Source organism: Vipera ursinii, assembly GCF_947247035.1.
Source record: "Vipera ursinii genome assembly, chromosome: 7".
Classification (NCBI taxonomy): Eukaryota; Metazoa; Chordata; class Lepidosauria; order Squamata; family Viperidae; genus Vipera; species Vipera ursinii.
Genome location: NC_139521.1, coordinates 57,074,387 through 57,098,377, shown reverse-complemented (window position 1 = coordinate 57,098,377; position 23,991 = coordinate 57,074,387). Strand labels below are relative to the sequence as shown.

The 23,991-nt window shown below is 38.8% G+C and overlaps 1 protein-coding gene across 1 annotated transcript in view; it reads left to right on the top strand.

The window, feature by feature from the left end:
- ARHGEF38 (Rho guanine nucleotide exchange factor 38) overlaps positions 1 to 23,804 on the top strand; it is a 51,842-nt gene extending 28,038 nt beyond the window's left edge. Inside the window, exons 6-14 of the mRNA XM_083367092.1 lie at positions 1,272 to 1,471; positions 3,879 to 4,012; positions 5,798 to 5,902; positions 7,582 to 7,704; positions 9,688 to 10,023; positions 11,432 to 11,572; positions 12,453 to 12,651; positions 18,968 to 19,230; positions 19,916 to 23,804. Of these exons, the coding sequence (XP_083223218.1) occupies positions 1,272 to 1,471; positions 3,879 to 4,012; positions 5,798 to 5,902; positions 7,582 to 7,704; positions 9,688 to 10,023; positions 11,432 to 11,572; positions 12,453 to 12,651; positions 18,968 to 19,230; positions 19,916 to 20,101 (1,687 nt within the window). The 3' untranslated portion in view covers positions 20,102 to 23,804. The remainder of the gene's footprint in view (positions 1 to 1,271; positions 1,472 to 3,878; positions 4,013 to 5,797; positions 5,903 to 7,581; positions 7,705 to 9,687; positions 10,024 to 11,431; positions 11,573 to 12,452; positions 12,652 to 18,967; positions 19,231 to 19,915) is intronic.
- The last annotated feature ends 187 nt before the right edge of the window (positions 23,805 to 23,991 follow it).

Below are 23,991 nucleotides of genomic sequence, written 5' to 3'. Positions count from 1 at the left end.
GGAGAAAAACTCAGATTGCAAAAGGTGTAGTAACCTGTCCATTTCTTGTAACATAATGAGAGTCTGATTTATAGAAAGAAAAGAAGCAAGGCTTCCCAAGTCATGAAAGAAACATATCTGCAACTGTTAAATGAATTTACTTTGCCAATAGAAAGAAGGTCAAAATCTGATTGTACTAGTTATATTAGATTAATTGCAAGTGAAGTTTTATTTCCAGTGTGATACAATGAAGTTTTGTGGTAGTATACAGTAAATGGTAAAATGCCCTGATTGGCAAAATGCAGTCTCTGATCACTGTAATGGGAGCATTCCCTAAGCTCTGCATAATTACCACAAATGCTATTAAATCTAGGGTTGAAATTAGCTCAGGAATAGCCTTTTAAACCAGTTAAACCATTCCAAAAAGTAATGTTTTTATGAATCTCTTGTCATTTGCAGCTGTATTTAAGCAATCTGCTTATTCACAGCTAACATAACTATCATTCATTGAATTAAGCAAATACTGTGGACTTGCACTTTAAGCTGGCTCCGTGGTTAAAGAATCTGAGCTTGTCAGCTGGAAAGCTGACAGCCTGGGTTTGAGACCCAAGCACTGCCCAATGGGGTGAGCTCCTGTTATTTGCCCCAGCTTCTGTCCACCTAGTAGTACGAAGGTATGCAAATGTGAGTAGATAAATAGGTACCACTTAGGTGGGAAGATAACAGCATTCCATGCATCTCAGCATATAGTCATGCTAGGTACATGACCACCGAAGTGTCTTTGGAAAACGCTGCTTCCTTCACTAAGAAACAGAGATGATCACTGCCTTTTAGAGTCAAACATGACTGGAGAAGGGAAATCTTTACCATTAGCCAGAAAGCTGGCTTTGCACACTATACTGAACTAAACTGTGGTACTTAGTTTGTGGTTTGGTGTGCTATGACAGCACAGTCATTGAAAAGTAGGTGACTCAGAACTACAACAGAAGGGAATTAGATTTTTGTTCCTGCTAAGATTCATGACATAAAACAATGGAAGATATTGATCATTTGGCATATTAAACAACAAAGATGCTAATGCAATTGCAGAAATAGGCGTATCTACAATTGTAGATTAACAATCAAACATTCATGCTAACATTTCCCCACTACTAAGTGGATTACAGTAAGAATTACGGTTAGTGTGTGGTTGCTGTGAAAGCAACTTATTACAAGGAAATACAATTTTCTTCTTCTTCCCTATTTTGCAAGAACTCTCTTTTGTACTTAACATGGCTTAATTTAAATTCTAGGGGAAAACCAAATCTACTAGAAATGGGATCTCTGATGATCAAACCAATACAACGTGTAATGAAGTATCCTTTGTTATTATGTGAGCTCTTGAATGCAACTCCCAGGTCGCACCCTGACCACAAAGCACTTCAGGATGCCTTGGTTGCTATGAAAGATATGAACATGAATATAAATGAATTTAAAAGGAGAAAAGATATAGGTAAGAAGTCAGTAATATGGGATATCTGTAAGGACTGGCTTGTATGAACTTTCCAGAAAAATGAAATGACCATTAAAGAAAATAAGATGCTGGACCATATTGATTTTTTCCTGAATGGAATGAAATTTGGAGCTTGCATACATGGCAAGCAGCAACAAGCAGCTTTGTTTTAAATATAACTACTTATGGAATAACTGAAAGAGCATCATTCTCCTCCTTTCCATTCTTGTGAACTTCAATCTATTTGATTGGCCACTGTGAAATACAGAATATTAGATCAAATGAATCTGCTAGGACTTTTATTTTGGCTAAAGCTTAGATATACAACTGAAATGTCTTCCCTGTGATGGCTGTTCATTCCACATTAACTTGAGTTCATCTAAAGACCTGACTACATTTATTTACAAATTAAGCCATGGATTCATTTATGACAAATATGGGCAATGCATTTGCAATTACAGACAATGGACCTGTTCCTGTGGGATTTTTATTTTATGGGACCTTTAATTTTAGGAAAGTGATTCTGTCAGTTTAATATCTGTCTGATTTCAGAATGATTGTTCTGTGTAGGGAAAGTTTGCCAAACACATTTGCAGATGTAATACTAACTATTACAGGAAAGATTCTTGTAATAGAAATATTAAGTTCACATGATAGGAACTCAAATTCAAGCTACAATAATTCTGCTGAGCATGAAGTTTTAAAATTTAAGATAATTCATTTGGCTTGTACAAAGCATTCCTGAAAGAAATGTGAATGCATCAATATTAGCTTATTAGGCCCAAAATGTGTAGTGAGACATAAGACCAGGATTCAGAGACCTTTCTAAATGTTAGACAAAAGTCCTAAGCTGCTTAACTATTGAATAAATTAAAATTGGCTGGTTTCACACATGGTGTCCATTCATATATCATATAGTTGGGTTCATATAGTATGGGAAATCAAACTTAAATTAATACCAGTTTGTATTAATATGGTCTGTAAATCCAGCATTGTCATATGCAGTCACTTCATATGACAATAATCTACGCTTTGCATTTGGCTGGTTTTGGATATGTATGTCATGTATTTGGATGCCTTATGTAGAATCTTATCTGATCACAAAGTAGGGCTGCAAAAATCTAAAAAATTATTAGATGGCAGCAAATAGTTGGGGTTATCTATAACTCCCTGTTTCTATCCAGCAAGACATTGTTTGGAATTTCACAATTCAGACCTGGCAGTCCAAAAAAACCTCTTCCCACTGGCTATGCTTGAGGAAGAGATGGTAAGGACCCATAACCCTGAAAAAAAGCTAAATATATTCATATTGTGAGAAAATAGTTTATTGCAGACATGTCAAACTCGCAACATCATGTGACGTCGTGCAACGTATCGGGACAGTTTTGCCATTGCTGGCAATGGGGTGGGCGTGGCTTCTGGATGACGTGTCCAGCCCATGGGCCAGGAGTTTGACACCCCTGGCTTATTGAGATGTCCAAATATAGGCAGTGGTTATGATATTTGAGTGGATACTTTAAATATTGTAGCATGTTCTTTGTAGGATCAAAGTAATATTCATTAGGTTCACAATTCAATTTTCAACAATTACTAGCTTTAAAGTATAGACATTTACATTTACATTTAGAGTTCATGGGTATCCTGTCTCTTTATATGGTAATTGCCTTGGGCTATTGTACCTAGCAGTTTGAAAGCACGTAAAAATGCAAGTAGAAAAATAGGGACCACTACGGTGGGAAGGTAACAGTGTTCTCTGCACCTTTGGTATCTAGTCATGCCGGCCACATGACCACGGAGACGTCCTCGGACAAGTGGCTTTGAAACGAAGATGAGCACAGGCCCCTAGAGTCGGAAACGACTAGCACGCATGTGCGGGGGAACCTTTACCTTTACCTTTTATTGTACTTCATAAAGAACAATATATGCTTATTTATAGGCAAAAAACACCATTAAATCCCAGAACCAAAAGGCACATTTTCTTCCCATCTTATTTATCTTACTGCATAAGACTGGGGAAAAAATGCTATAGCTCCAGTGTTAGATGCTTGCATTTGCTTAAGACATATCATAAAGTTAAGCATTTTTTCTTGTTATATTTGAGTTTCTCCCTGATAAATTCACTAAAGATTGCAAACACATGATATAGAATTCAAGCATCTATATGCATTTTGCAATAGAACAAAGGCTTCTATTGAAAATGGCAGGAACAATTAGTGAAATTAAACTTTTTAAAAGTTTCTGTGGCCATAAGGATTTAATTATCTCTTCTTTCCATAAGTAGAACAAGCTGTAGCCTCCATTTCTCCCCCCCCCTTTAATCTGTGATAGCATTAAAAAAGTAGATAGGAATTCATTGATGTCTTATCAGTACACATTGTTACTATTAATGTGATTTGTCTGATTACAGTGCTTAAGTATAAGAAAAATGATGAAGACGAATCTTTAAAGGATAAATTTTCAAAGTTAAATATTCACTCAATTAGTAAAAAGTCCAAGAGAGTGACTGGTCACTTGAAGATTTTGACTGGAGGAGAACCTCAGGTAATCACTCATTGTATTTGCACATCACACTAAATTATGGTGTGTTTAGGCATGATTTCTCGAATCCACAAACATTTGCTGGATTCACTCACATCAATAATTTAAAATCCACAGTGGTTGATTTCATGCAACATGCTTAAGCGACAACTAAGTCAACTTTGTTATGGTTTAGTGCAGCATGTGAATCCAGCCATTGTTTGGCAGGGATTTTAAGAGGGTTAGTGATCAGAAGGCTAAGCATTTTCATTCCTGTGGTATCCTTCCTTTGTTTTCTTATTATGTCCTTACTATTTGCCCATTCCAAAACAGGTTTTATCAACTGCCCATGCATTTACCAAGGTGTTAAGAAATCTGGAGTACATAATTTACGGTACTTTAATGAGAATGTCACAATTCTGTAGTTGTTCTGTAGGCACTATGATCAGAATGTTTGCTAAATTCTTTGCTTTGTGATCTCAACCAGTCTCATTAACAAAGTGGTACTAACCAGTAGCTTACTAGGCCATAAATAAATAATCTATATTGGTAAAAGGTAAAGTACTCATGAAATATATATTATGCTAGGGTCTGTGATTGACTTCATAAGTATGGGCTATTTATTGATGAGAATTAATTTCAGAATGTATCTGACAACAAAAAAAAACCAATTGCATTTTTCAGTGGCTTAGTACTAATCTTTTAATAGGAAGCCAGTACTAAACAAAGTAGTCTGTGAAATTTTCTGCCCTAGATGGGGGTCTTAGCACACAGTACAAAAGTGAAAATTGGGCTTCAGATGAGGTTATTGTAGTTGGCAGCTCGATTAATTTCAAATCTTTACTATTTCACATTTTGATCAATGCTTTAAGAATAGAGGAAACTGCTTTAAGTGTAGTTAACTGCTCCATCTCCATCTCAACCAGTGATGGGATTCAGCCAGTTCACACCACTTCGGCAGAAGTGGTAGCTGATTTTTTTGTTGCCCAGGCCCAGAATGAACTTCCAGAGAACAAGTTGTTCACATATTTGAATCCCACAACTGAGCTAAAGTCACGTACCAATTTGAATGAACCTTTATTGTGCAATTTCATATTTGCTCACTGAAAGCACAACATTACTATTTTACAGAAAGACCTCACAGACACAAGCTTCTTAAATTAAGTATCTTCTGTATCTACAGAAATTATGGCTGGTTTCTTTATATGCTCCCCCTCAAAATCTCACCTATCATGAAGGAAGTGAAAGCAATCCCAGAAATCCTTCCCTTGTTTTTTATAATATTTTTATTCATTCAAAAATGTATTCATTTATTTATGAGATTTATATAATTGTCCATCTCACTTAAATAGCTCTCGGCAGCTAACACAGTGAAGGTTCCCGTACAATGAAGGGAATTTAAAAATGCCTGCCTATAAAACATATCAGTATTCATTTTCAGATAATGTTGAAGAAGCCTGAAATTGATGGAAGAGAATATTTGTACCAGTAGCAGTGAGTTGAACTGTGCGGTCCTTGTTGGTCTCTGAGCTCAGTTTTTTTTTCTTGCAGACATTTCATTACCAAACTAGATAATAAAATGTCTGCAAGAAAACCACCAAGCTCAGAGAGCAACCAGGATCTCACAGGACTGAAATTAAAGAAATGGAACCAGAATGGTAGTGAAGATATTTTGACATTCCTTTAAACTGCTATTTAGTGTTATATGAAGATGCCTCAGCAGATCACTCGGAAAGAACCCTGAGGCATTTTGACATTATTATTAGCAATTATGTTCTTATCCTAACTATAATGTTCTTGTGCCTTTAGGTGAAAGATGAAGTTTTTAATAAAGAGGAGAAGTTATTCAAAAGCTTAGAAAAGATGGTCAAACTATGTGTGAAGAATATTCCATTGTCTCTTCAACATTTAGAAGTAAGTGTTATGTAACAATATTGCAAGATTGGTGCTAACTGTTCAAAAGTTGCAAATCAACATTTGACCGGTCAAACCTCATTCAAATCCTGAATTGATCTCACAGATGGGAAGAAAGTTCTGAAGCGCTCCTCTTAATCCATATTAAAAATGTCAGAAATAGTGTTTTGAAATGAATTCTCAGACCAGATAATTAAACGAAGATTTAAAATTCACTTAGTGGCAAATGTACATTTTAAGACTATATTGTGTTTGTAAAATATGGAAAGTCATTTTTTAAAAATAGTTTGGCTATCTGTTGCACAATCAATTCTGGTTTGTTCTGTTGTTACAAACAATTGTTAAGCAACTCATGGCTTACTATAATATGCAAATCAGATCATAAATCTTTGGGCCCAAATTGTATGAAATGCTGAATGGTGGATACAATAAATAATCTGAGAAAGTCTTCAGATTTATGTATTATGTATTACATAATTTATTTACATATTGCATAAATTATTTAAATTTTTTAAATAAATGACAACAATTACATTAGCAGATCAAAAAAAGAATGCCTTCTTCTGTTGGGATTTTTTTTTTCATTTGCAAAGAGCTTTTAAATAATAATACTGTACTATCGAAAAATATAGTCTTCTATTTGAAGTCTGAAGGCTCCAGTCAATTTCTTTATAGATCTATGCTTCAGGCCTCATCCAAGGGATCATTTTCATGGACTAATCATATATTTGCAGACTCTGGAGAAGTCTCCTCTGCAGAAGTCAGGGTCACCACACTACAGTCCAGCTGCAAAGAAATATGGAAAATAGGATTAAAAGCTGAGATACACAACATTCTTTTTACCCTGCTTTGGTTACCAATATTCCTAACCTGTGTTTGTGAAAAGTTTTCTAGTTATATTGATCTTCATCTAGACCACCACCATCTTCTGGCTGGCTTGATCTCTTTTGTATCTAGTTCAGAATTTATCATTATTAATATATTTATTTAAATGATTTATATAGCCACCAAACTTGTGAAATGAAACTATAGATGGCTGGGTGTTTGCTTTGGTCTGATGGATACCCTAGAATAACACTTTGGTGTTAATGTCTTTGAAAGGACTGGTTTACCAGCTTTTAACATGTATTGTCTGATTATCATCTTTGCCACTCTTTGTTCCCTGCATTTTCACAGGATGGAAGAAAATGAAAGGGGATGAAATGCAATTTTTTGGTTTTTACTTCTGTAGTTAGGGTTTTAGAGAGGCAGTTTTGTGTAGTGTTTAAATCACCAGGCTAGAAACTGGGAAACTAGTCCTGTTGCAGAAACAAAGCCAGCTGGGTGACCTTGGGCCAGTCATTCTCTCTCAGCCCTAGGACACACACAATGACAACCCACTTCTGAAGTCTTGCGAAGAAAACTATAGAGACCAGTCCAAGCAGTCACCAGGAGTTAACAATAATTTGAAGGCAGAGAGAGAGAGAGAGAGAGAGAGAGAGAGAGAGAGAGAGAGAGAGAGAGAGAGGGAGAGACCTATCTACATAGCTTTATAAATATTACAGCAAAGTGCTTAGCAAGCAGATTGTTTCATAAATTATTCACTTCTTACTGAAAATATTATTGAGCAAGTATACACATGAGTGGTGGTTTGTGAGTATATGTAACATTATTTTTGCTCATTTCATTTTTTTTTTCAGGACTCTGTATTTGTCAGAGCACAGTGCATAAGTGAACTTCAGGATCTGATACATGAGAACGAAAAAGGGGCAAACAGATCTTCAGACACATTGATTAATGCTGGGTATCCCAGCAAACTATTTGTAAGTTCTTGAATATATAGATTTAAAGTGATTGGAAATGTATTTTGTGAAAAAGGGGTATACATTACACAACAAATCTAATACAGTTTGTTTTTTAGCTTAGTTACTATACATTCCAATTTACATTAAGTATATACAAAATCCAGCCTTCCGTATCAGAAGAATGGTTCAAAAGATATGAATTGAGAATGGATATAATGTAAATGATGGATATAGATTAGGGACTCTTTTTTTAAAAAAAAAAATCTTGCTCAGCCACAAATTTTACGTGTTGAGTCAGGGCATAGCCCACCACACATACCTGTTTGGAGGATAAAAGCCATGTCAACCATCTACCTGTGGTCTTCAAAAGGAAGAAAATCGAGTATGTCTTTTCCCACCTTTATTCTTGCAACAACTTTACAAGATGAATTTAAATAGAAAATGTGACTCATCCAGTAAATTTTACACCTGAACATAAACTTTGTAACTTAAATCTATGACATGGAAAATTCTGCATTTTTGAATTAGGGTTTCATCTTATTATTCATTACCTAAATTGATTTTCCTAAGACAACCAGGAATTTAGTAAGATTTTCCAAACTAGAGAAATAATAATAATAATAATAATGATAATAATAATAATAATAATAATAATTTATTACTAGCAAAAAGTGGATATAAATAGGTTTACTATTCATTCAGATACATTGTCCTTCCTCTTAGTTCCTTGGGTATGCAGAACATTAGAACATTTCCTTCCTTCCTTCCTTCCTTCCTTCCTTCCTTCCTTCCTTCCTTCCTTCCTTCCTTCCTTCCTTTGCTTTTTGCCATACATAATTCTCTTATACTTTAAGTTACAATCCCGCATGTGGCATTCTTTTCATGATATGATCCCACAGCTATTGATCTCTGCTGCCATCCAGCAGACTTTCACATAATTCCAACTATCAGTCAGTTGCTAAGTGTCCAAATTTTGATCACATGACTGCAACAGTCATAAGTGTGAAAAACTGTCATAAGCAGTGGTGGGATTTAGCCAGTTTGTACCATTTTGGCAGAACCGGTAGCTAATTTTTTGTTGCCCACACCCAGAACGGACATCCAAAAGCGGCATCCACACAGAGAACCGGTTGTTCACATATTTGAATCCCACCACTGGTCATAAGTCACTTTTTTTCTGCTGTTATAAGTTTGAACAGTCATTAAATAAACTGATGTAAGTCGAGAACTACCTGCATTTTGGGCAGAATGCCACAAATACAAAGTCCAATTTCACTTCCTTAGGCTAATTTATTTATTTATTTATTTATTTATTTATTTATTTATTTATTTATTTATTTATTTATTTATTATTTATTTATTTAATTTGTGTACCGCCCTTCTCCCGAAGGACTCAGGGCGGTGAACAGGGCAATACATAATAAAAACAAGATACAAAAATTAAAAAGTAATTAAACAGCAATGCCCGTAATAAATTAGTACAGATTAAAAGTTAAAACCAATTTATAAAACCCAACCCCATCCCATCAGGCCAGGCCAGCTTGTTCAAAAAGGTAGGTTTTAAGATCGCGCCGGAAGAAGCGGAGATCAGGCGCCATCCGGAGCTCGACCGCAAGATGGTTCCATAAATCTGGCGTGCCCACAGAGAACGCCCTCCCCCTGAGGGCCACCAGTCGGCATTCTTTGACCGGTGGCACCCTGAGGAGGCCCTCTCTGTGGGAGCGTACTGGGCGGAGGGAAGTTGACGCCGGCCGCAGGTGCTCCCCAAGGTATTCCGGACCCATGCCATGTAGGGCTTTGTAGGACCCATGCCATGTAGGGCTTTGTAGGTCATTACTAATACATGCAAGATACAGACTACCTTATTTGCCAACATACTGCTGTCTGTATGATGCCATCCTTATGTCAAAGTGATACTAATGTTGTTTAACAAATGGGAATGTTGCTGATTTCCTTGCTCTGATATGTGTCTTTTGCCTTCCCTTCTTCCAATGCATGAAGCTGAATCGAGTAGAAAAGTTGGTGCTGATTCCATTGACTAAACTGCAGGCTCTTTTCCTCGGCCCCCAGAAGCTCATCCAAAAACGTTATGACAAACTTCTGGATTATAGTAGCTTGTATCAGAAGGCTTCAGGGGATGATACTGACCTGGCCAGGAAAGAATACGAGGCCCTCAACGCTCAGCTGGTGGAGGAGCTCCAGAGGTTCAATGAAGCAGCAAAGGAAATTGTGACCAGTTGCCTGTGCTGTCTCATCGCTCTCCTGAAAGACATGATGTCATCAGCGTCACGGTCCTTTTCAACCAATGAATCCCAGTTACTAGCAATTAAACCAGAGGTACTAGCACCCTGCTGCAAGCAGTTGTAATTCTTTCTTCTTTGAAGGGAGGCTTCTTATGTTGGCAATTCAAATTGTCTTTCACATTTTAAACCAGCAATTCAAATTCACCTTCATCCAACTGAATAATAAACAAATCCTGGAGACATTTTTGAAGAAGTGGTATTGCGTTGCTGGATGATGAAATGTTGACAGGGATGGAGGGTTTTCTTTAGATTGGGTCTGCACTTTCCATTTTCAAAAGCATGACAGGAAGGTTAGTGATGTCACCAAAATGTGGAAGGTCGTTTTTGCCTCTGAGATTTTTTCAAGCTAAGGGTATAAATGGGATGGAGGATCTGCCAGAAGACACTTGTCCCCTTTCCCGCCACTAACATTTTAAACAAAAAACAAGAGCTGAAATGTGTATAGTTTTTGTTTTGTTTTGCTGGCAAAATGATGACTTTGGAAAAGGGGACCTCAATGAAGTTGGGTGGCTGTGTGTAAACTGCAGCCCATGAGTTACGGATCTCTGTTTATAGGGAAAGTTAGAAGCATCCAGTTTGAACAGGGGTCTTCAAATGTGGCCCTTTTAGGACTTGTGGACTTCAACTCCCAGGAATACCTCAGCCAGCTTGCCTGGCTGAGGGATTCTGGGAGTTGAAGTCCACAAGACATGAAAGGGCCAAGTTTGAAGACCCCTGAGTTAGAAGCACTGAAGTGCTTCTGGGTTGAAAACATTAGCCAGTGTCATCACCGTTGCCCTGGGCAAGCCCAGTTTGGAGCTCGTTTTCATGTCCCTGTCAGGAGCTGGAGTGAAGGACGAGAACTCAACCCTGCACCACAGCAGCCCCCAGGTCTTGAACGTAGGCTAGCTAACCTCCTGCCCAGCATTCCAACCACTTCACCCATCATGCTTCTACAGGGAAGGTGCACACCGTATTTAAATCCAGGAGTTAATAAATTATGAGAACAATTCTCTGCACATCCCTTTGGTAGTTAAGCTCCAATTCAGTAAGCAGAGGGGATTGCATTATCTGGAAGTAGCATATCCTTGCATCTAACATTTACATTTGCTCAGCTGGGTCTTTTGCTATCCAATGTTTTCTGAATCAGCACTATTGCCTCAAAAAAGTGTTTTTCCCCCATAAGGCATGAATTAAAATGAATTAACCTATGCAGCTGAACAATTAGTTCTTTCCCTAACTGCTTTCTGGGAGATACAGCAAACACAGCTCATCAGTTAGGCACTAGGATTTTGGAAACCTGGAAATGTGCTTGCAGAATGGCTAGTAAGCACATGTAGTTACAATGTGTTAATATGTGTCTGTTATAATCTGTGATAGAGATAAGGTTCTTAGTAGAAGCTTCTTCATACTTGAAGCTGCAGAATAATTAGGTAACCTTGAAGCTCTTTTATAATTTGCAGAAATCTTCTCCAAGTATCAGTGAAATACAGGATCAGGTTCTTGAAGATGTTCACAATTTGAGTTGTATCAAGGAAAACCACGGTGTAACCTTTATTGAAAGAAAGCTGAGTTTTGAAAAAAAGAGGCCTGTCTCTCTCCAGGTATGTAATTTGCCATTAAACTCTGAGTAATTATATCAACCTACAGATTCACCATCTTTATATTCAATCTAGAGATATTGAGATCTCCTTTGGGTATACTGGAAAACCAGTGGTGGGATTCAGCTGGTTCACACCAGTTCGGCAGAACCGGTAGCTAATTTTACATTGCCCAGGCCCAGAACAGACCTCCGGAAGTGGCATCCACACAGAGAACCAGTTGTTCACATATTTGAATCCCACCACTGTCTAAAACCAAAAGTCTGCTATGGCTAAGTGCATACATGCTAAACCACGACTGAGTAACTGCACTGAAGTGGATACAATTCTAACAAATAAGCATCGCTTTTGGTGAAGTGTGGATCCCAGTTTCCACTCTGCTGTCATTTAAACAATATCAGATGCCTACGAAGCAGCATCTAATTCTTGATGTATATTTAAAATTTGTCATAAAATAGTATTATCTATGGCTAGCTAATTTCTAAAGGATAGGCTTGTGATGTGAATCACTATAGGATAAAGATAATTTCAAATGCTTTATATTGACAGAATGAATGTATTAAAATGAGAGAAGCAGATAAATGTACCATGATGTTTTGTGGAAGACGAACCTTATAGCTTCCAAAATATGAACAAGCACAAGTATCTGAATAATAAGATTGGATTCATACATTGGACTAAACTATAAAGTGATTTTGAACTTGATGAACTTGCGTTTGGCTTTGGCTAATTGTGGTTTATTTGACAAATCATAATTAAATAAGCCTTTTCTTATTTTAAACCAAGCCAGGAATGAAATCCCATTATGTAAAAAAATTGCAGTTAATGATGAGCATGCTGTTCCATGGTATATTAGTTCTTTGAAACAGCTTTTTGTTTCCAGCCTGAATTTCCCCGTCAGAAAGAAGCCCACAGGTTAATGCTACTTTCTATGTACAATGTGGACTTGCTATACCAAGCCAAGCGTAAATGCAATGCCACACAGGAATTGGATATTGATCTTTATGAAGGAGAGGTGGTGGCTCTCATAGACCAAAAGGATCCTTTTGGCTGTACAAGCAGGTGGCTTGTTGATACTGGAAGTAAGTACTTCACATTGCACTCTCAGCCTAGATATGCCCTAGTGCAGGGGGTAGGCAACCTCGGTTCTTTTATGACTCATGGACTTCAACTCCCAGAATTCCTGAGCCAGCTCAGAGTTGAAGTCCATGAGTCATAAAAGAGCCGAGGTTGCCTACCCCTGCCCTAGTGGCAGAGACTTGACATTTAACATTGCCTTCTTGGTTTTAAATATGGGGTTAATGGACACTTATGTTTAATCACTGCTTCACCTCTTATTTTATTATTTCCATTTCTATATTGCTATTCCTAAATAACTATAGGTTTTTGACTTAAATAATAATCTTGTTTGTTTGTGCTGTCCATTGTCCAACGAAAGTGAATGGCCAATAATTAAATACATTAAAACAAAATAAGATATTAAAATCTTCTTAACTAATCTTCCAATTCTTCTCAATCCAGTTCAACAAGCACTTGGAATTTATCCAAATTTTTAAAGTAACCAGATCTCTAAAGTTGTGTTTGTTATGCCTCGCAACTTTTAAGATTCATGAACTTCTGCTTCCTGATAGCCACTGACTTGAGATTTATGTGAAATTCCTAACTTAACCAGAAGGCAGTCCATATGAACCAATCCAGCATTCATGGTTGGTTCTTACCCATTTTTAGTGAGTGTCTTCTTTGCAACTCTATGACAGTGTCTTGTAGAACTTGGAAGAAGTATTCTAGTCAGGATAATGTACATGTCAGAGTTTGCATCACAAGTACTAAGTCTAGCTGAATACTGATGGAATAAGGACTTGCCAAAACAGAACAAAACACAATAATAATAATAATAATAATAATAATAATAATAATAATAATAATAATAATAATAATAATAATAATAATAATAAAGTTGGAAGGGACCTTGGAGGTCATCTAGTCCAACCCCCTGCTCAGGCAGGAAACCCTATACCATTTCAGGCAAATGGCTGTCCAGTCTCTTCTTAAAAACCTCCAGTGTTGGAGCATTCACCACCTCTGGAGGCAGGTTGTTCCACTGGTTAATTGTTCTAACTGTCAGGAAGTTTCTCCTTAGTTCTAGGTTGCTTCTCTCCTTGACTAGTTTCCATCAGTTGCTTCTTGTCCTGCTTTCAGGTGCTTTGGAGAATAGCTTGACTCCCTCTTCTTTGTGGTAGCCCCTGAGATATTGGAACACTGCTATCATGTCACCCCTCACCCTTCTCTTCATTAAACTACACATACCCAATTCCAGCAACCGTTCCCTATATGTTTTAGTTGATAGAAGAATGTTATTAGATTGTATAGTTTGCAATATTTTAGAGCACGGGTGACAAACTTGCTGCATCATGTGATGTGTTGCGACGTATCACAACTTTTTTTCACTGCCAGAGCTGGGCCTCCATATGATGCAACCAGCCCATGGGCTGGCAGTTTGACACCCCTGCTGTACAGCATTTTCATGATTCCTCCAACTTTCACTGGGTTTTCAGATTGTATCTCTCTCTCTCTCTCTCTCTCTCTCTCTCTTTCTCTCTCTTAATATATTTTATTAATTTTTTACAATAACATTCTTTAATGCTTAGTAAACAGCATGTTGTCTGGGTTAATATGTTTAAAAAACAACAAATAATCATTAATTTCTATAGTTCCAAAATCAATATATTAATTAATGATATATTTCTTTGATCTTCTCTTCATCCAATAATATTCTCCTTTTGTCAAGATTAAGGAAGTATTATTCTTAAAATTCAATACATATAAATTTAAATATAAAGCTTTTTTTGTGTTTATACAAATAACAGTAACATCAGCATATAGCATCTTTTCTTATCAATTTATATTTCAACAGTGTTTATAAAAGTCATCTTGTTAGATCACTATATGTCCTGTTTTCAAGATTTTTATTTAAGCTTAATTTCCCCTCTGTATTCAAACCATATAAGGGACACGGTGGCTCAGTGGGTTAGGACGCTGAGCTTGTCGATCGGAAGGTCAGCAGTTTGGTGGGTCAAATCCCGAGTGCTGTGTAACAGAGTGAGCGCCTGTTACTCGTCCCAGCTTCTGCCAACCTAGCAGTTCGAAAGCATCTAAAAATGCAAGTAGAAAAATAGGAACCACTATGGTGGGAAGGTGACAGCGTTCCGTGCGCCTTTGGCGTCTAGTCATGCCGGCCACATGACCACGGAGACGTCCTTGGACAAGCGCTGGCTCTTCGGCTTTGAAAAGGAGATGAGCCCCTAGAGTTGGAAATGACTAGCACGCATGTGCGGGGGAAACTTTACCTTTACCTTTATTCAAACCATTCTTATAGTCATAATTTTCTCAGTGAATAACCTTTAAATATCCTACCTTTTCATTCATATGCACCATCCCAATATTTTTACATTTCATATATTATAGAAATTGCTATACTAATATATCTTATCTCTCTTACTGTGAGACCCCCTTTATATCCATAATTTATCTATTATTTTAACTGTATTTAAACTGGTGTTTAATCATATAGTATTTCATCTGGTAAGTTGCATCAAATCTCTCAGATCTGATTCTAGCCTTCTTTTGCCAGTTTGCTTTCCAAGTTAGTGTGTTCGACTTACCTGGGGTTTTTTCCTGTATTTTTGTCAATGTTGTTGGGAATAGAAAAAACAAGTTAGATAAGATATGTATTTTTTGTCTCCCAAAGTTTAATGATTGTCCTGGTTGCTCTATAGTCCATTTTATTAGGTCATTTTTCCAATCTTCAAGTTGATTTTTAGGTCCTGAAAAATAGGATCACTATATGTCCTGTTTCAAATTTTCTTTTGTTTGTATTAATTTGTAATTCTCTTTATAGCTTCCCTCTTTGGATCACTGTCCTCTGATTTGTATTCTATTATCTGGTTTGTTTGTTCATTCTTTATCATCATTTTTTGAGAATTTTTACTTGTACGTTTAAGTTGGAAATGTGTTGATTTATGCCATCAAAGTTGTTCTTAATCTCATCATGATTTGAAATCACTGTCATTTGAATCTGTCACCATTGCGTACATTTCCTTCTGGAAAGTATTTGCCTTGTCTTGAAGTGTTGCTTTTGCAGATCTGTGATGTTCCAGGCTGGGGTCTTCAGAAGGAGATATTAGTTGCCTGCCACTTTTAGATAGGTATGCAACATCCATTTTATCTCCTCCTTCCAGACATTCTTTCACTGGTACATAATCTCTGTGTTTAGCCTTTTAAACCAGCCAGTCTTAAAGTCCAAACAACATCTTATATAGTTCTTATCTTTCTAAGTAGTTTTTTTTATCATCCAATGCACTTCCAATTATCAAAGCACCACTGAAAGCAGTATTTTATAACAGTTCTTTTGTTTGGGGGGTCTTACAATTTATCTACCAGCCAAAGTTGCAGTCCAGTATGTTTGACTATCCAGTAAAATTCCCCCCTAGAAGATTAGCCAACAAAGTTTCTCTTTTTCTGAAGACAATTCTTGAGCTTAAAGATCACAGCTCACTAAATATTTATAATCCCAGAAGATCAGCAGTTTTTAATTTTAATTTAATTTAATTTATTAATATTTCTATACCGCCCTTCTCCCGAAGGACTCAGGGCGGTGTACAGGGCAAGAATAAAACACAGAAATTTACAAAAACTAAAAGATAATTAAATACATGCCCGATTAAAAATACAGTTGATACATGGTAAAAAACCCCAATAATAATAGTAAAAAACCCCACCAATCCCCCCTCAGGCCAGGCCGGCTTGCTCGAACAAGTATGTTTTCAGATCGCGGCGAAAGGAGCGCAGATCGGGCGCCGTCCGGAGCTCAACCGGTAACTGGTTCCATAGCTCCGGGGCGCCCACAGAGAAGGATCTCCCCCTGGGGGCCACCAGCCGACATTCTCTGACCGGTGGCACCCTGAGGAGGCCCTCTCTGTGGGACCGCACAGGGCGAAGGGAAGTAGACGCCGGCAGCAGGTGTTCCCTAAGGTACTCCGGACCCCTGCCATGTAGGGCTTTGAACACCATTACTAGCACCTTGAATCTCACCCGGAAGACAACTGGCAACCAATGCAGCTCACGGAGCAGAGGTGTAACATGGGAGTATCGGGAGACTCCCAACACAACTCTCGCGGCTGCATTCTGTACCAGTTGGAGCCTCCGGGTGGTCCTCAAGGGAAGCCCCATGTAGAGAGTGTTGCAGTAGTCTAGACGAGAGGTCACAAGCGCGTGGGTGACCGTGCATAAATCCTCCCGGCTTAGATAGGGCCGCAACTGACGCACCAGGCGAACCTGGGCGAAAGCCCCCCTAGTCACAGCCACCATGTGATCTTCCAAGGTGAGCCGTGAATCTAGGAGGACTCCCAAGTTGCGAGCCCTATCTACGGGGGGTAATAATTCACCCCCCATAGAAAGAGATGGAATATCCGAATAGACCCGGGATGAAGGTATGCAAAGCCACTCGGTCTTGTCGGGGTTGAGTTGAAGTCTGTTCCTCCCCATCCAGACCCGAACCGCCTCCAGGCAACGGGACATCACGTTGAGGGCATCACTGGGGTGGTTTGGGGTCGAAAGAAAAAGCTGGGTATCATCAGCATACTGATGATACCCAACTCCAAAGCCACGAATGATCTCACCCAGCGGTTTCATATAGATGTTGAACAGGAGAGGCGAGAGGACCGACCCCTGAGGAACTCCACAAACAAGAGACCTCGCGGTCGACCTCTGCCCTCCTGTCAACACCGACTGCAAGCGTCCCTGGAGATAGGAGGAGAACCACTGTAAAACCGTGCCTCCCACTCCCAGTCCCCTGAGACGCCGCAGCAGGATACCATGGTCGATGGTATCGAAAGCCGCTGAGAGGTCTAATAGGACTAGAACAGAGGAATGACCCCTGTCCCGAGCCCTCCAGAGATCATTCACCAGCGCGACCAATGCCGTCTCCGTGCTGTGCCCGGGCCTGAAATCCGATTGGTACGGGTCTAGATAATCCGCTTCATCCAGGACCAAAGGGAGCTGATGTGCCACCACACTCTCAACAACCTTCCAACAACCTTTTAAAACAAATATAGTTCTCAGTTTGTAGTAGATGGCCCAGTATGTTTTCTTTCCTTGTTCCCAACTGTTTTCTATTTGGCTGAAGGTCACTAAGGTTCAAGGGAACAGATTATTCTATGTTTCTAGGTGTATTGCCAATTTCTGAGTCAGTGTTGCTGTTGTTCTATACTCTAATCCTCTACAAAATGTTAGTAGTTATTCATTTTCCAACTTTTCAAACAAAGAATTTTTTTTATAATTTCATCAAAACTCTTTGAGACGTAAAATCTTAATGGTTTTCTTAATTTTCAGATTTATCCAGATTGTAATAGTGTTAATTTCATTTCAGTATATTTCTTTCCCCTGTAAAAATTAAATCGCTGCTTCTGTCTATGGAAGGGTAGGGGTATAGTCCCCTTCTTCTCATTTTTGGAGGATTTCTTGCTTTGGGGATCTTTTCCAGGGAATCAGTTGCAAAATAGAAGAGAGAAGATCGATATTCTCACCCAGTTCCAAGCACGCTGTTCGCTGTTGTTCTGGTTGGTGCTTTTGAACTTCAGTTGCTGGTAGCTTGGGCTAGACATTGATGTGCAGCTAGCCTTTCTCCTGGCTTCCCCCACATCACAGGTCTGCAACCCGCGGCTCCGGAGCCGCATGCGGCTCTTTCAGTCCTCTGCCATGTGCAGTCCAAAAAAAAGTGGGACTAAAAAAGTTCAACCAATCAATTCAAATATGCAGGGTAGGTACATATCTTGCCTTGGCTCCACTCTTCAGTCAAACCCTGTTCTGCGCATGCACACATGTACGCGCATGTGCACACATTTTTTGCGGCTCCCAGTTTTTCCTTTTGTGAGCGAACTGGTTCCGAGTGGCTCTTTCACTGTTTCAGGTTGCTGACCTCTGCCCCAGATCAAATGGATCAACCTCTGTCATTCTGCGATCATCGGGGTGCCTCTCCTTTGTCACCTCTCTGGCGCGACTTTCAACCCATTTAGGATACCCTGGTGGGATGAAACCAGCCTTGGGGTGCAGAGCTCTGCAATCCCTCAGCTATTTCACTACGAGGCAGAACCAGAAGTCTGTCTCTGTCTCTGTCTCTGTCTCTGTCTCTCTCTCTCTCTCTCTTTCTCTCTCTCTCTCTTAACTTGCAATAGTTGAAGGTTTTTACAATAAAATTTTAAAAATCCACGTTTTGATATTCTTGGGCTTTTTTTTCCTCCCCTACTCTCTTAACTTGCAATAGTTGAAGGTTTTTACGATAAAATTTTAAAAATCCACGTTTTCATATTCTTGGGCTTTTTTTTCCTCCCCTATGTGTAGTTCTTAAAGGATACGTCTATTCTTCCTTCCTGAAACCGTATAAACCAGCCAAGGCACCAAAAAATGCTGGGGAAACCAATTTCTGTGATGGTGATTTTGATAACATCAGCCTTTTTGTCTCTTCACGACAACTGGATGACAACAGTACAAAACCCACAGGACACAAAAGAAATGGCAGTGACTCTTCCTATAATAGCCTGTGTGAAAAAGAATCTGTTAATGGCTCTGAATTGGACAGCTTTTATGAAACGGATGAGCAACATGTAAGCATGATTTCCTGATGAGTCCTTTTTTTTAAAAAAAAAGAGGGGATGAATTCAGGGATAAGTTAGTTGCTGCTGAGGGCTTCCTAATTGTAGCTGCCCGTTCATTTTTTTTCTCCAGATAAATGAATTGCAGCATCTATTAATCTTGCCAACTCTTTTTGCATAGACTGATCTCAGAGGAAGATGATGTGCAAATGACCAGTTATGAAAAAGGCAAATAAGTAGGCCCACTAAAACATCTGGTCTAGGTCTGGCTTTTTTCGAAATCTGGAGCTGATTCTGTACTGCTACAGGATCGTTTTAAGTTAGAGCATGTCATGTTTTATGGTTCTCAGGGTGCATTAGGATAAGTATTCAAAGACCCAGGAGGTAACTTTAATATGCCATTGTTTCATGGCTTCATACTTATCTCATTGGGAAATAAGTATAGAGTTTATAAACTTAGGGATTTAGGCCTAATATTAGTGACATTACTCAAACACATTATTCCAAATCTGACACAAGATTTTTAAAGAAACAAGCATAGTAAAGATGTTGCTTGATTTCCTGACTGGATTGGGTGCTTTTTCCCCTGTTTTTCACTGAAATAGGGAGTAGAATTGAATATTCATTCATTAATTCATTCTCTCTCTCTCTCTCTCTCTCTCTCTCTCTTTCTCTCTCTCTCTCTCGTTCCTCTTAGACTTTCTATGCTGTTCATGCATTTCAAGCAAGGAGTAAGCAGGAACTCAGTCTTCATGAATATCAGCGAGTTCAAATTCTTCGTTTTTCAGACCTGAGTGGCAATAAAGAATGGTGGTTAGCTGAAGTTGAAGGAGAAAAAGGATATGTGCCAGCTAATTATCTTGGGAAGATGACATATGCGTAAATATCCGATTGCTGACGGAATACATTCTCAGAGACAGAAGACTTTTGTTGTGATATTATCACCCGTGAATTTTTGTGCCTTAAAAAATGCAGTAAGCCAAGAGCTTCCAAAATCCGGAATTGAAGTACTTGTGAAGAAGAATTTTTGATGGAATGCGTGCATTTGCTTTTACTTTTCAACTTTTGTCACACTGGCCTGGACAAGAACTCTTGCAATGCCTTCCACAGATTTATGAGAAATTTAATTATATTGAACTAATCTGCTAAACTGAGGGTCTCCAACTACCAGGCCGTGGCCTATTTGGAACTAGCCTGAATGAGCATGTACACGTTTGACTTGTGCAAGTAGAGCTATGTACATATGAGTGTGTGCTGGCCCATCACTCATGGGTTCACATGGCCCGGTTCCCCTCTCCCCCCCAGCCCAGCAGCAAAGGTTGGGGACTGCTGTGTTAAACCACCTATAACAACAAAAATCTCATGATATGATAATCCAGTTGGTCCTTTAGGTGCCACAAGATGTCTTGTTGAACTTTTCTGCGAAAGCCCAACACAACTAATCCAAATATGCCAGCTGTGAAATTTAGATTTTGACTTTTATAGATCTGTGAATTAATCAGGAATGGGCAAGAAGAACCCTATAATGTCCATTGAATGTTTTCAGGTTTCTAAATACTCTTAGGAACAGTTTAGACTCAGGTGTAAGGAACTGAAGTGGTACAGAGAGTTGAGAAAATTCACTGGAGATTTCTTGCACATGGAAGTGCCCTTTTGGTTATGCAAGACATTTCTAGATTTAAGCTTGTGAAGATTTCAAGAACTGTGCACTATTTGATCTTTCAACAGATTATTACTTCATAACAGCTATCTCAGAACTGTAGTTCTGCTGAAAATGCATCCTGAAACATATTTTAAGTGACAGCTGATAGCCTCAATGGAGAGATAAATGCAATTACACTTACCAGGAATTAAGCTTCATAAATTCTAATAGGACCCATTTCTTGTTTCAGAATTGTATTTTAAAGAGAAATCCCTCTGTATTTAGCAGAGCTCGCTTCCAATGAAGCATTATAGGATTATACTGTGTTTGCATACTCTGCTGTGGCAAGGAGGACATGTCCCCCAAGAAAAAATAACAGGATAGAATTAGTGCTCCAGATCAAGGCAGTCATTAGAATGAAATCTCAGTATTCTCTTTAGATCAGATGTCTAAATTAATACAATGTTGTATTGCCCCAAACGAAGAGGTTATTTTAAAAGCAAAACTTCTGTGTACTCCTGAATTAATAGAACATAAACATAAATGATATCCAGGATCCAATCTGGGTCGGTCACCAAGACCAGAGGTTTAGTCTTCCAAGCTTTTGGACTCATTCTGGAGTCCATCCTCAGGGAACTTCTCTCTCTAGCAGAATATGTGCTACCAAGTACTTAGGGGGCGAAGACTTGGCAGCAGAAGCAAACCACAGTCAATAACGTAATAGCTGGCCATCAACATCCCAATCAATAACTAAAAAGCCACAAACAGCCAGGCACTATATAAATAACACAGAGAGAATACCCCAAAGCATGCATTCTGCTAGAGCAGGGGTCTGCAACCTTGACAACTTTAAGACTTGTGGACTTCAGCTCCCAGAATTCCTCAATCATAGCATAGCTGTCTGAGGAATTCTGGGAGCTGAAGTCCACAAGTCTTAAAGTTGTCAAGGTTGCAGACCCCTGTGCTAGAGAGAAGTTCCCTGAGGATGGTCTCCAGCATGAGTCTGAAAGCTTGGAAGACTAAACCTAATCCTGCAACGTTATCCTGGGACACTGATAAATCCACCAGATGCTTCCCCAGATACCTCTCTAGATGTCAGCTTGGGGGAGGATGAACCAGTTCCTGGCACCTCAAATGAACCAGTTCCTGGCACCTCAGGAGCTGAGTTGATTGATGGCTCCAAGCAGCTGTCTGTGATGGATTTGGCTGAAGTACAGCTGCAGCAGAATAGTCCTGAGGCTCCAGGTGGGGAAAGCAGACAGGTGTAGCCAGTCAGCAATAAGGAAGAGGAACTGCCTTCTGCTCTTGATCCAAGAACAGGTAGGGCAGAGAAAAGGCAGGAGTAGAGAAGGTCAACCAGATTACTCATGAGAAAGCCTCATTCTTCTTGATGGGCTGCATGGGAAGCTATTTAGCAGAGCAGACAGATGGAGGTTATGCTGGGAACATGTTTGTTTCTTAGCTGTGTTTTCTGGTCATTGTGATTCCTGCCTCACTTTGGATTGACACTGCCTTGACCTGGATCATGCCTTGGAAACGCTGGACTTTTCTTGCCTTGTGAACTCTCTTGTACTGTGGATTTAAGTTTGCTTTGTGGCTTTACTTTGTTTGAGAAACTTTCAAGTGCCTTGTGGAGTCTTTAGCCATTGATCTGTGGATCAGCATTGGTCTTTTCATGGCTGGACTTAATTGGGACAGTACTGGGTTTTTGGTGAAGGGAATTGTTGGGGAATATTAATAAACTCACTAATCCAGTTACGTATGTGTGTGAGTGGGACAGCATACATACATTTGCCTTCATTCATAATAAATGATATCTTCCTAGGCAATGTCCAAATCATTTAAAAAATAAAAATACAAAGGTCACTAAATCTGATGCTATTCCCCATGTATTAAGGGCTAGCAAAGTATATGTCAGTAGAGTTCGAGAAACTATTTATAAATGGTTTCTAAGATCAATCCTGCAAAGATAGTTTACAAATTGTCTTTAGAATCAGTCTTAGTCTACAGCACAAGTCCAAAAGATTGGAAGACTAAATCTCTGGTCCGATGACCAACCCCATTTGGCTCCTGGGACATGTATATTTGTTTTCATTCATATCAGTCTCATATATTTCATTGCTGGGTTGAGAATTTCAGCAATAAGACTTTCAGTGATCCCTCATATGACAAGGTGGCAAATACTCAAATAGTTGATCTTTCTATTGCTTTCTGATTTCCGGACACAAACATATACACCTTATTTGTGTGATACATACTTTTTTTTGGTGACTAATGTGACTAATAAAATGCTTGCAGCATTGATTTTTCTTTTACCATAAACCTAACTCCAAAGTTCTAAATATTTTCTCCCATTCTATGAAGAAACAGCAAAGAAAGTCAAAAGTAAATATTGCTTTAATTCTGCTTTTTGACAAACTTATTGCAAATGATGCAGTTTAGTGAGTTAGCCTCTAAATGAGAAGGAAGGACTCACTGGAGAAGAGCCTAATGCTGGGAAAGATTGAGGGCAAGAGAAGAAGGGGACGACAGAGAATGAGGTGGCTGGATGGAGTCACTGAAGGAGTAGGCATGAGCTTAAATGGACTCCAGAAGATGGTAGAGGACAGGAAGGCCTGGAGGAACGTTGTCCATAGGGTCGCGATGGGTCGGACACGACTTTGCAACTAACAACAACAACCTTGCCCAATATTTTTTTTAATGAATAGAATCACTTCAAGATACTTTACATATAAAATTATTAACATGGATCTTCCTTCCAGAAGTACCTGAACTGTTCAAGTGGCTAAAAATATTGTACACTGAAATTTTGTCTCATGAGACCAAGAGTTCGTAAGCTATTTTGGATAAATTTCCAGAATTAAACAGTTGAAGTGCTGGCTAGTTTAATTTTCAAATAGATTGAAAACATCAGCTTAGTTGATTTCTATAGAGCACAAAAGAAAAGGGAGCCAAGATTTTGGTATTAAAAGATTGTATATACAGTATGCGAGCTATTCTTTGGAAAGATGTGTAACTTAAAAGATAGAATATAAATTGTAAAATAAGACATGGTCTTGCCAGTAAATGTCAAGGATGGAGCAGACAGCACATATGTGAATTCCTGTGAATACATACAGTGTCAAATGAAA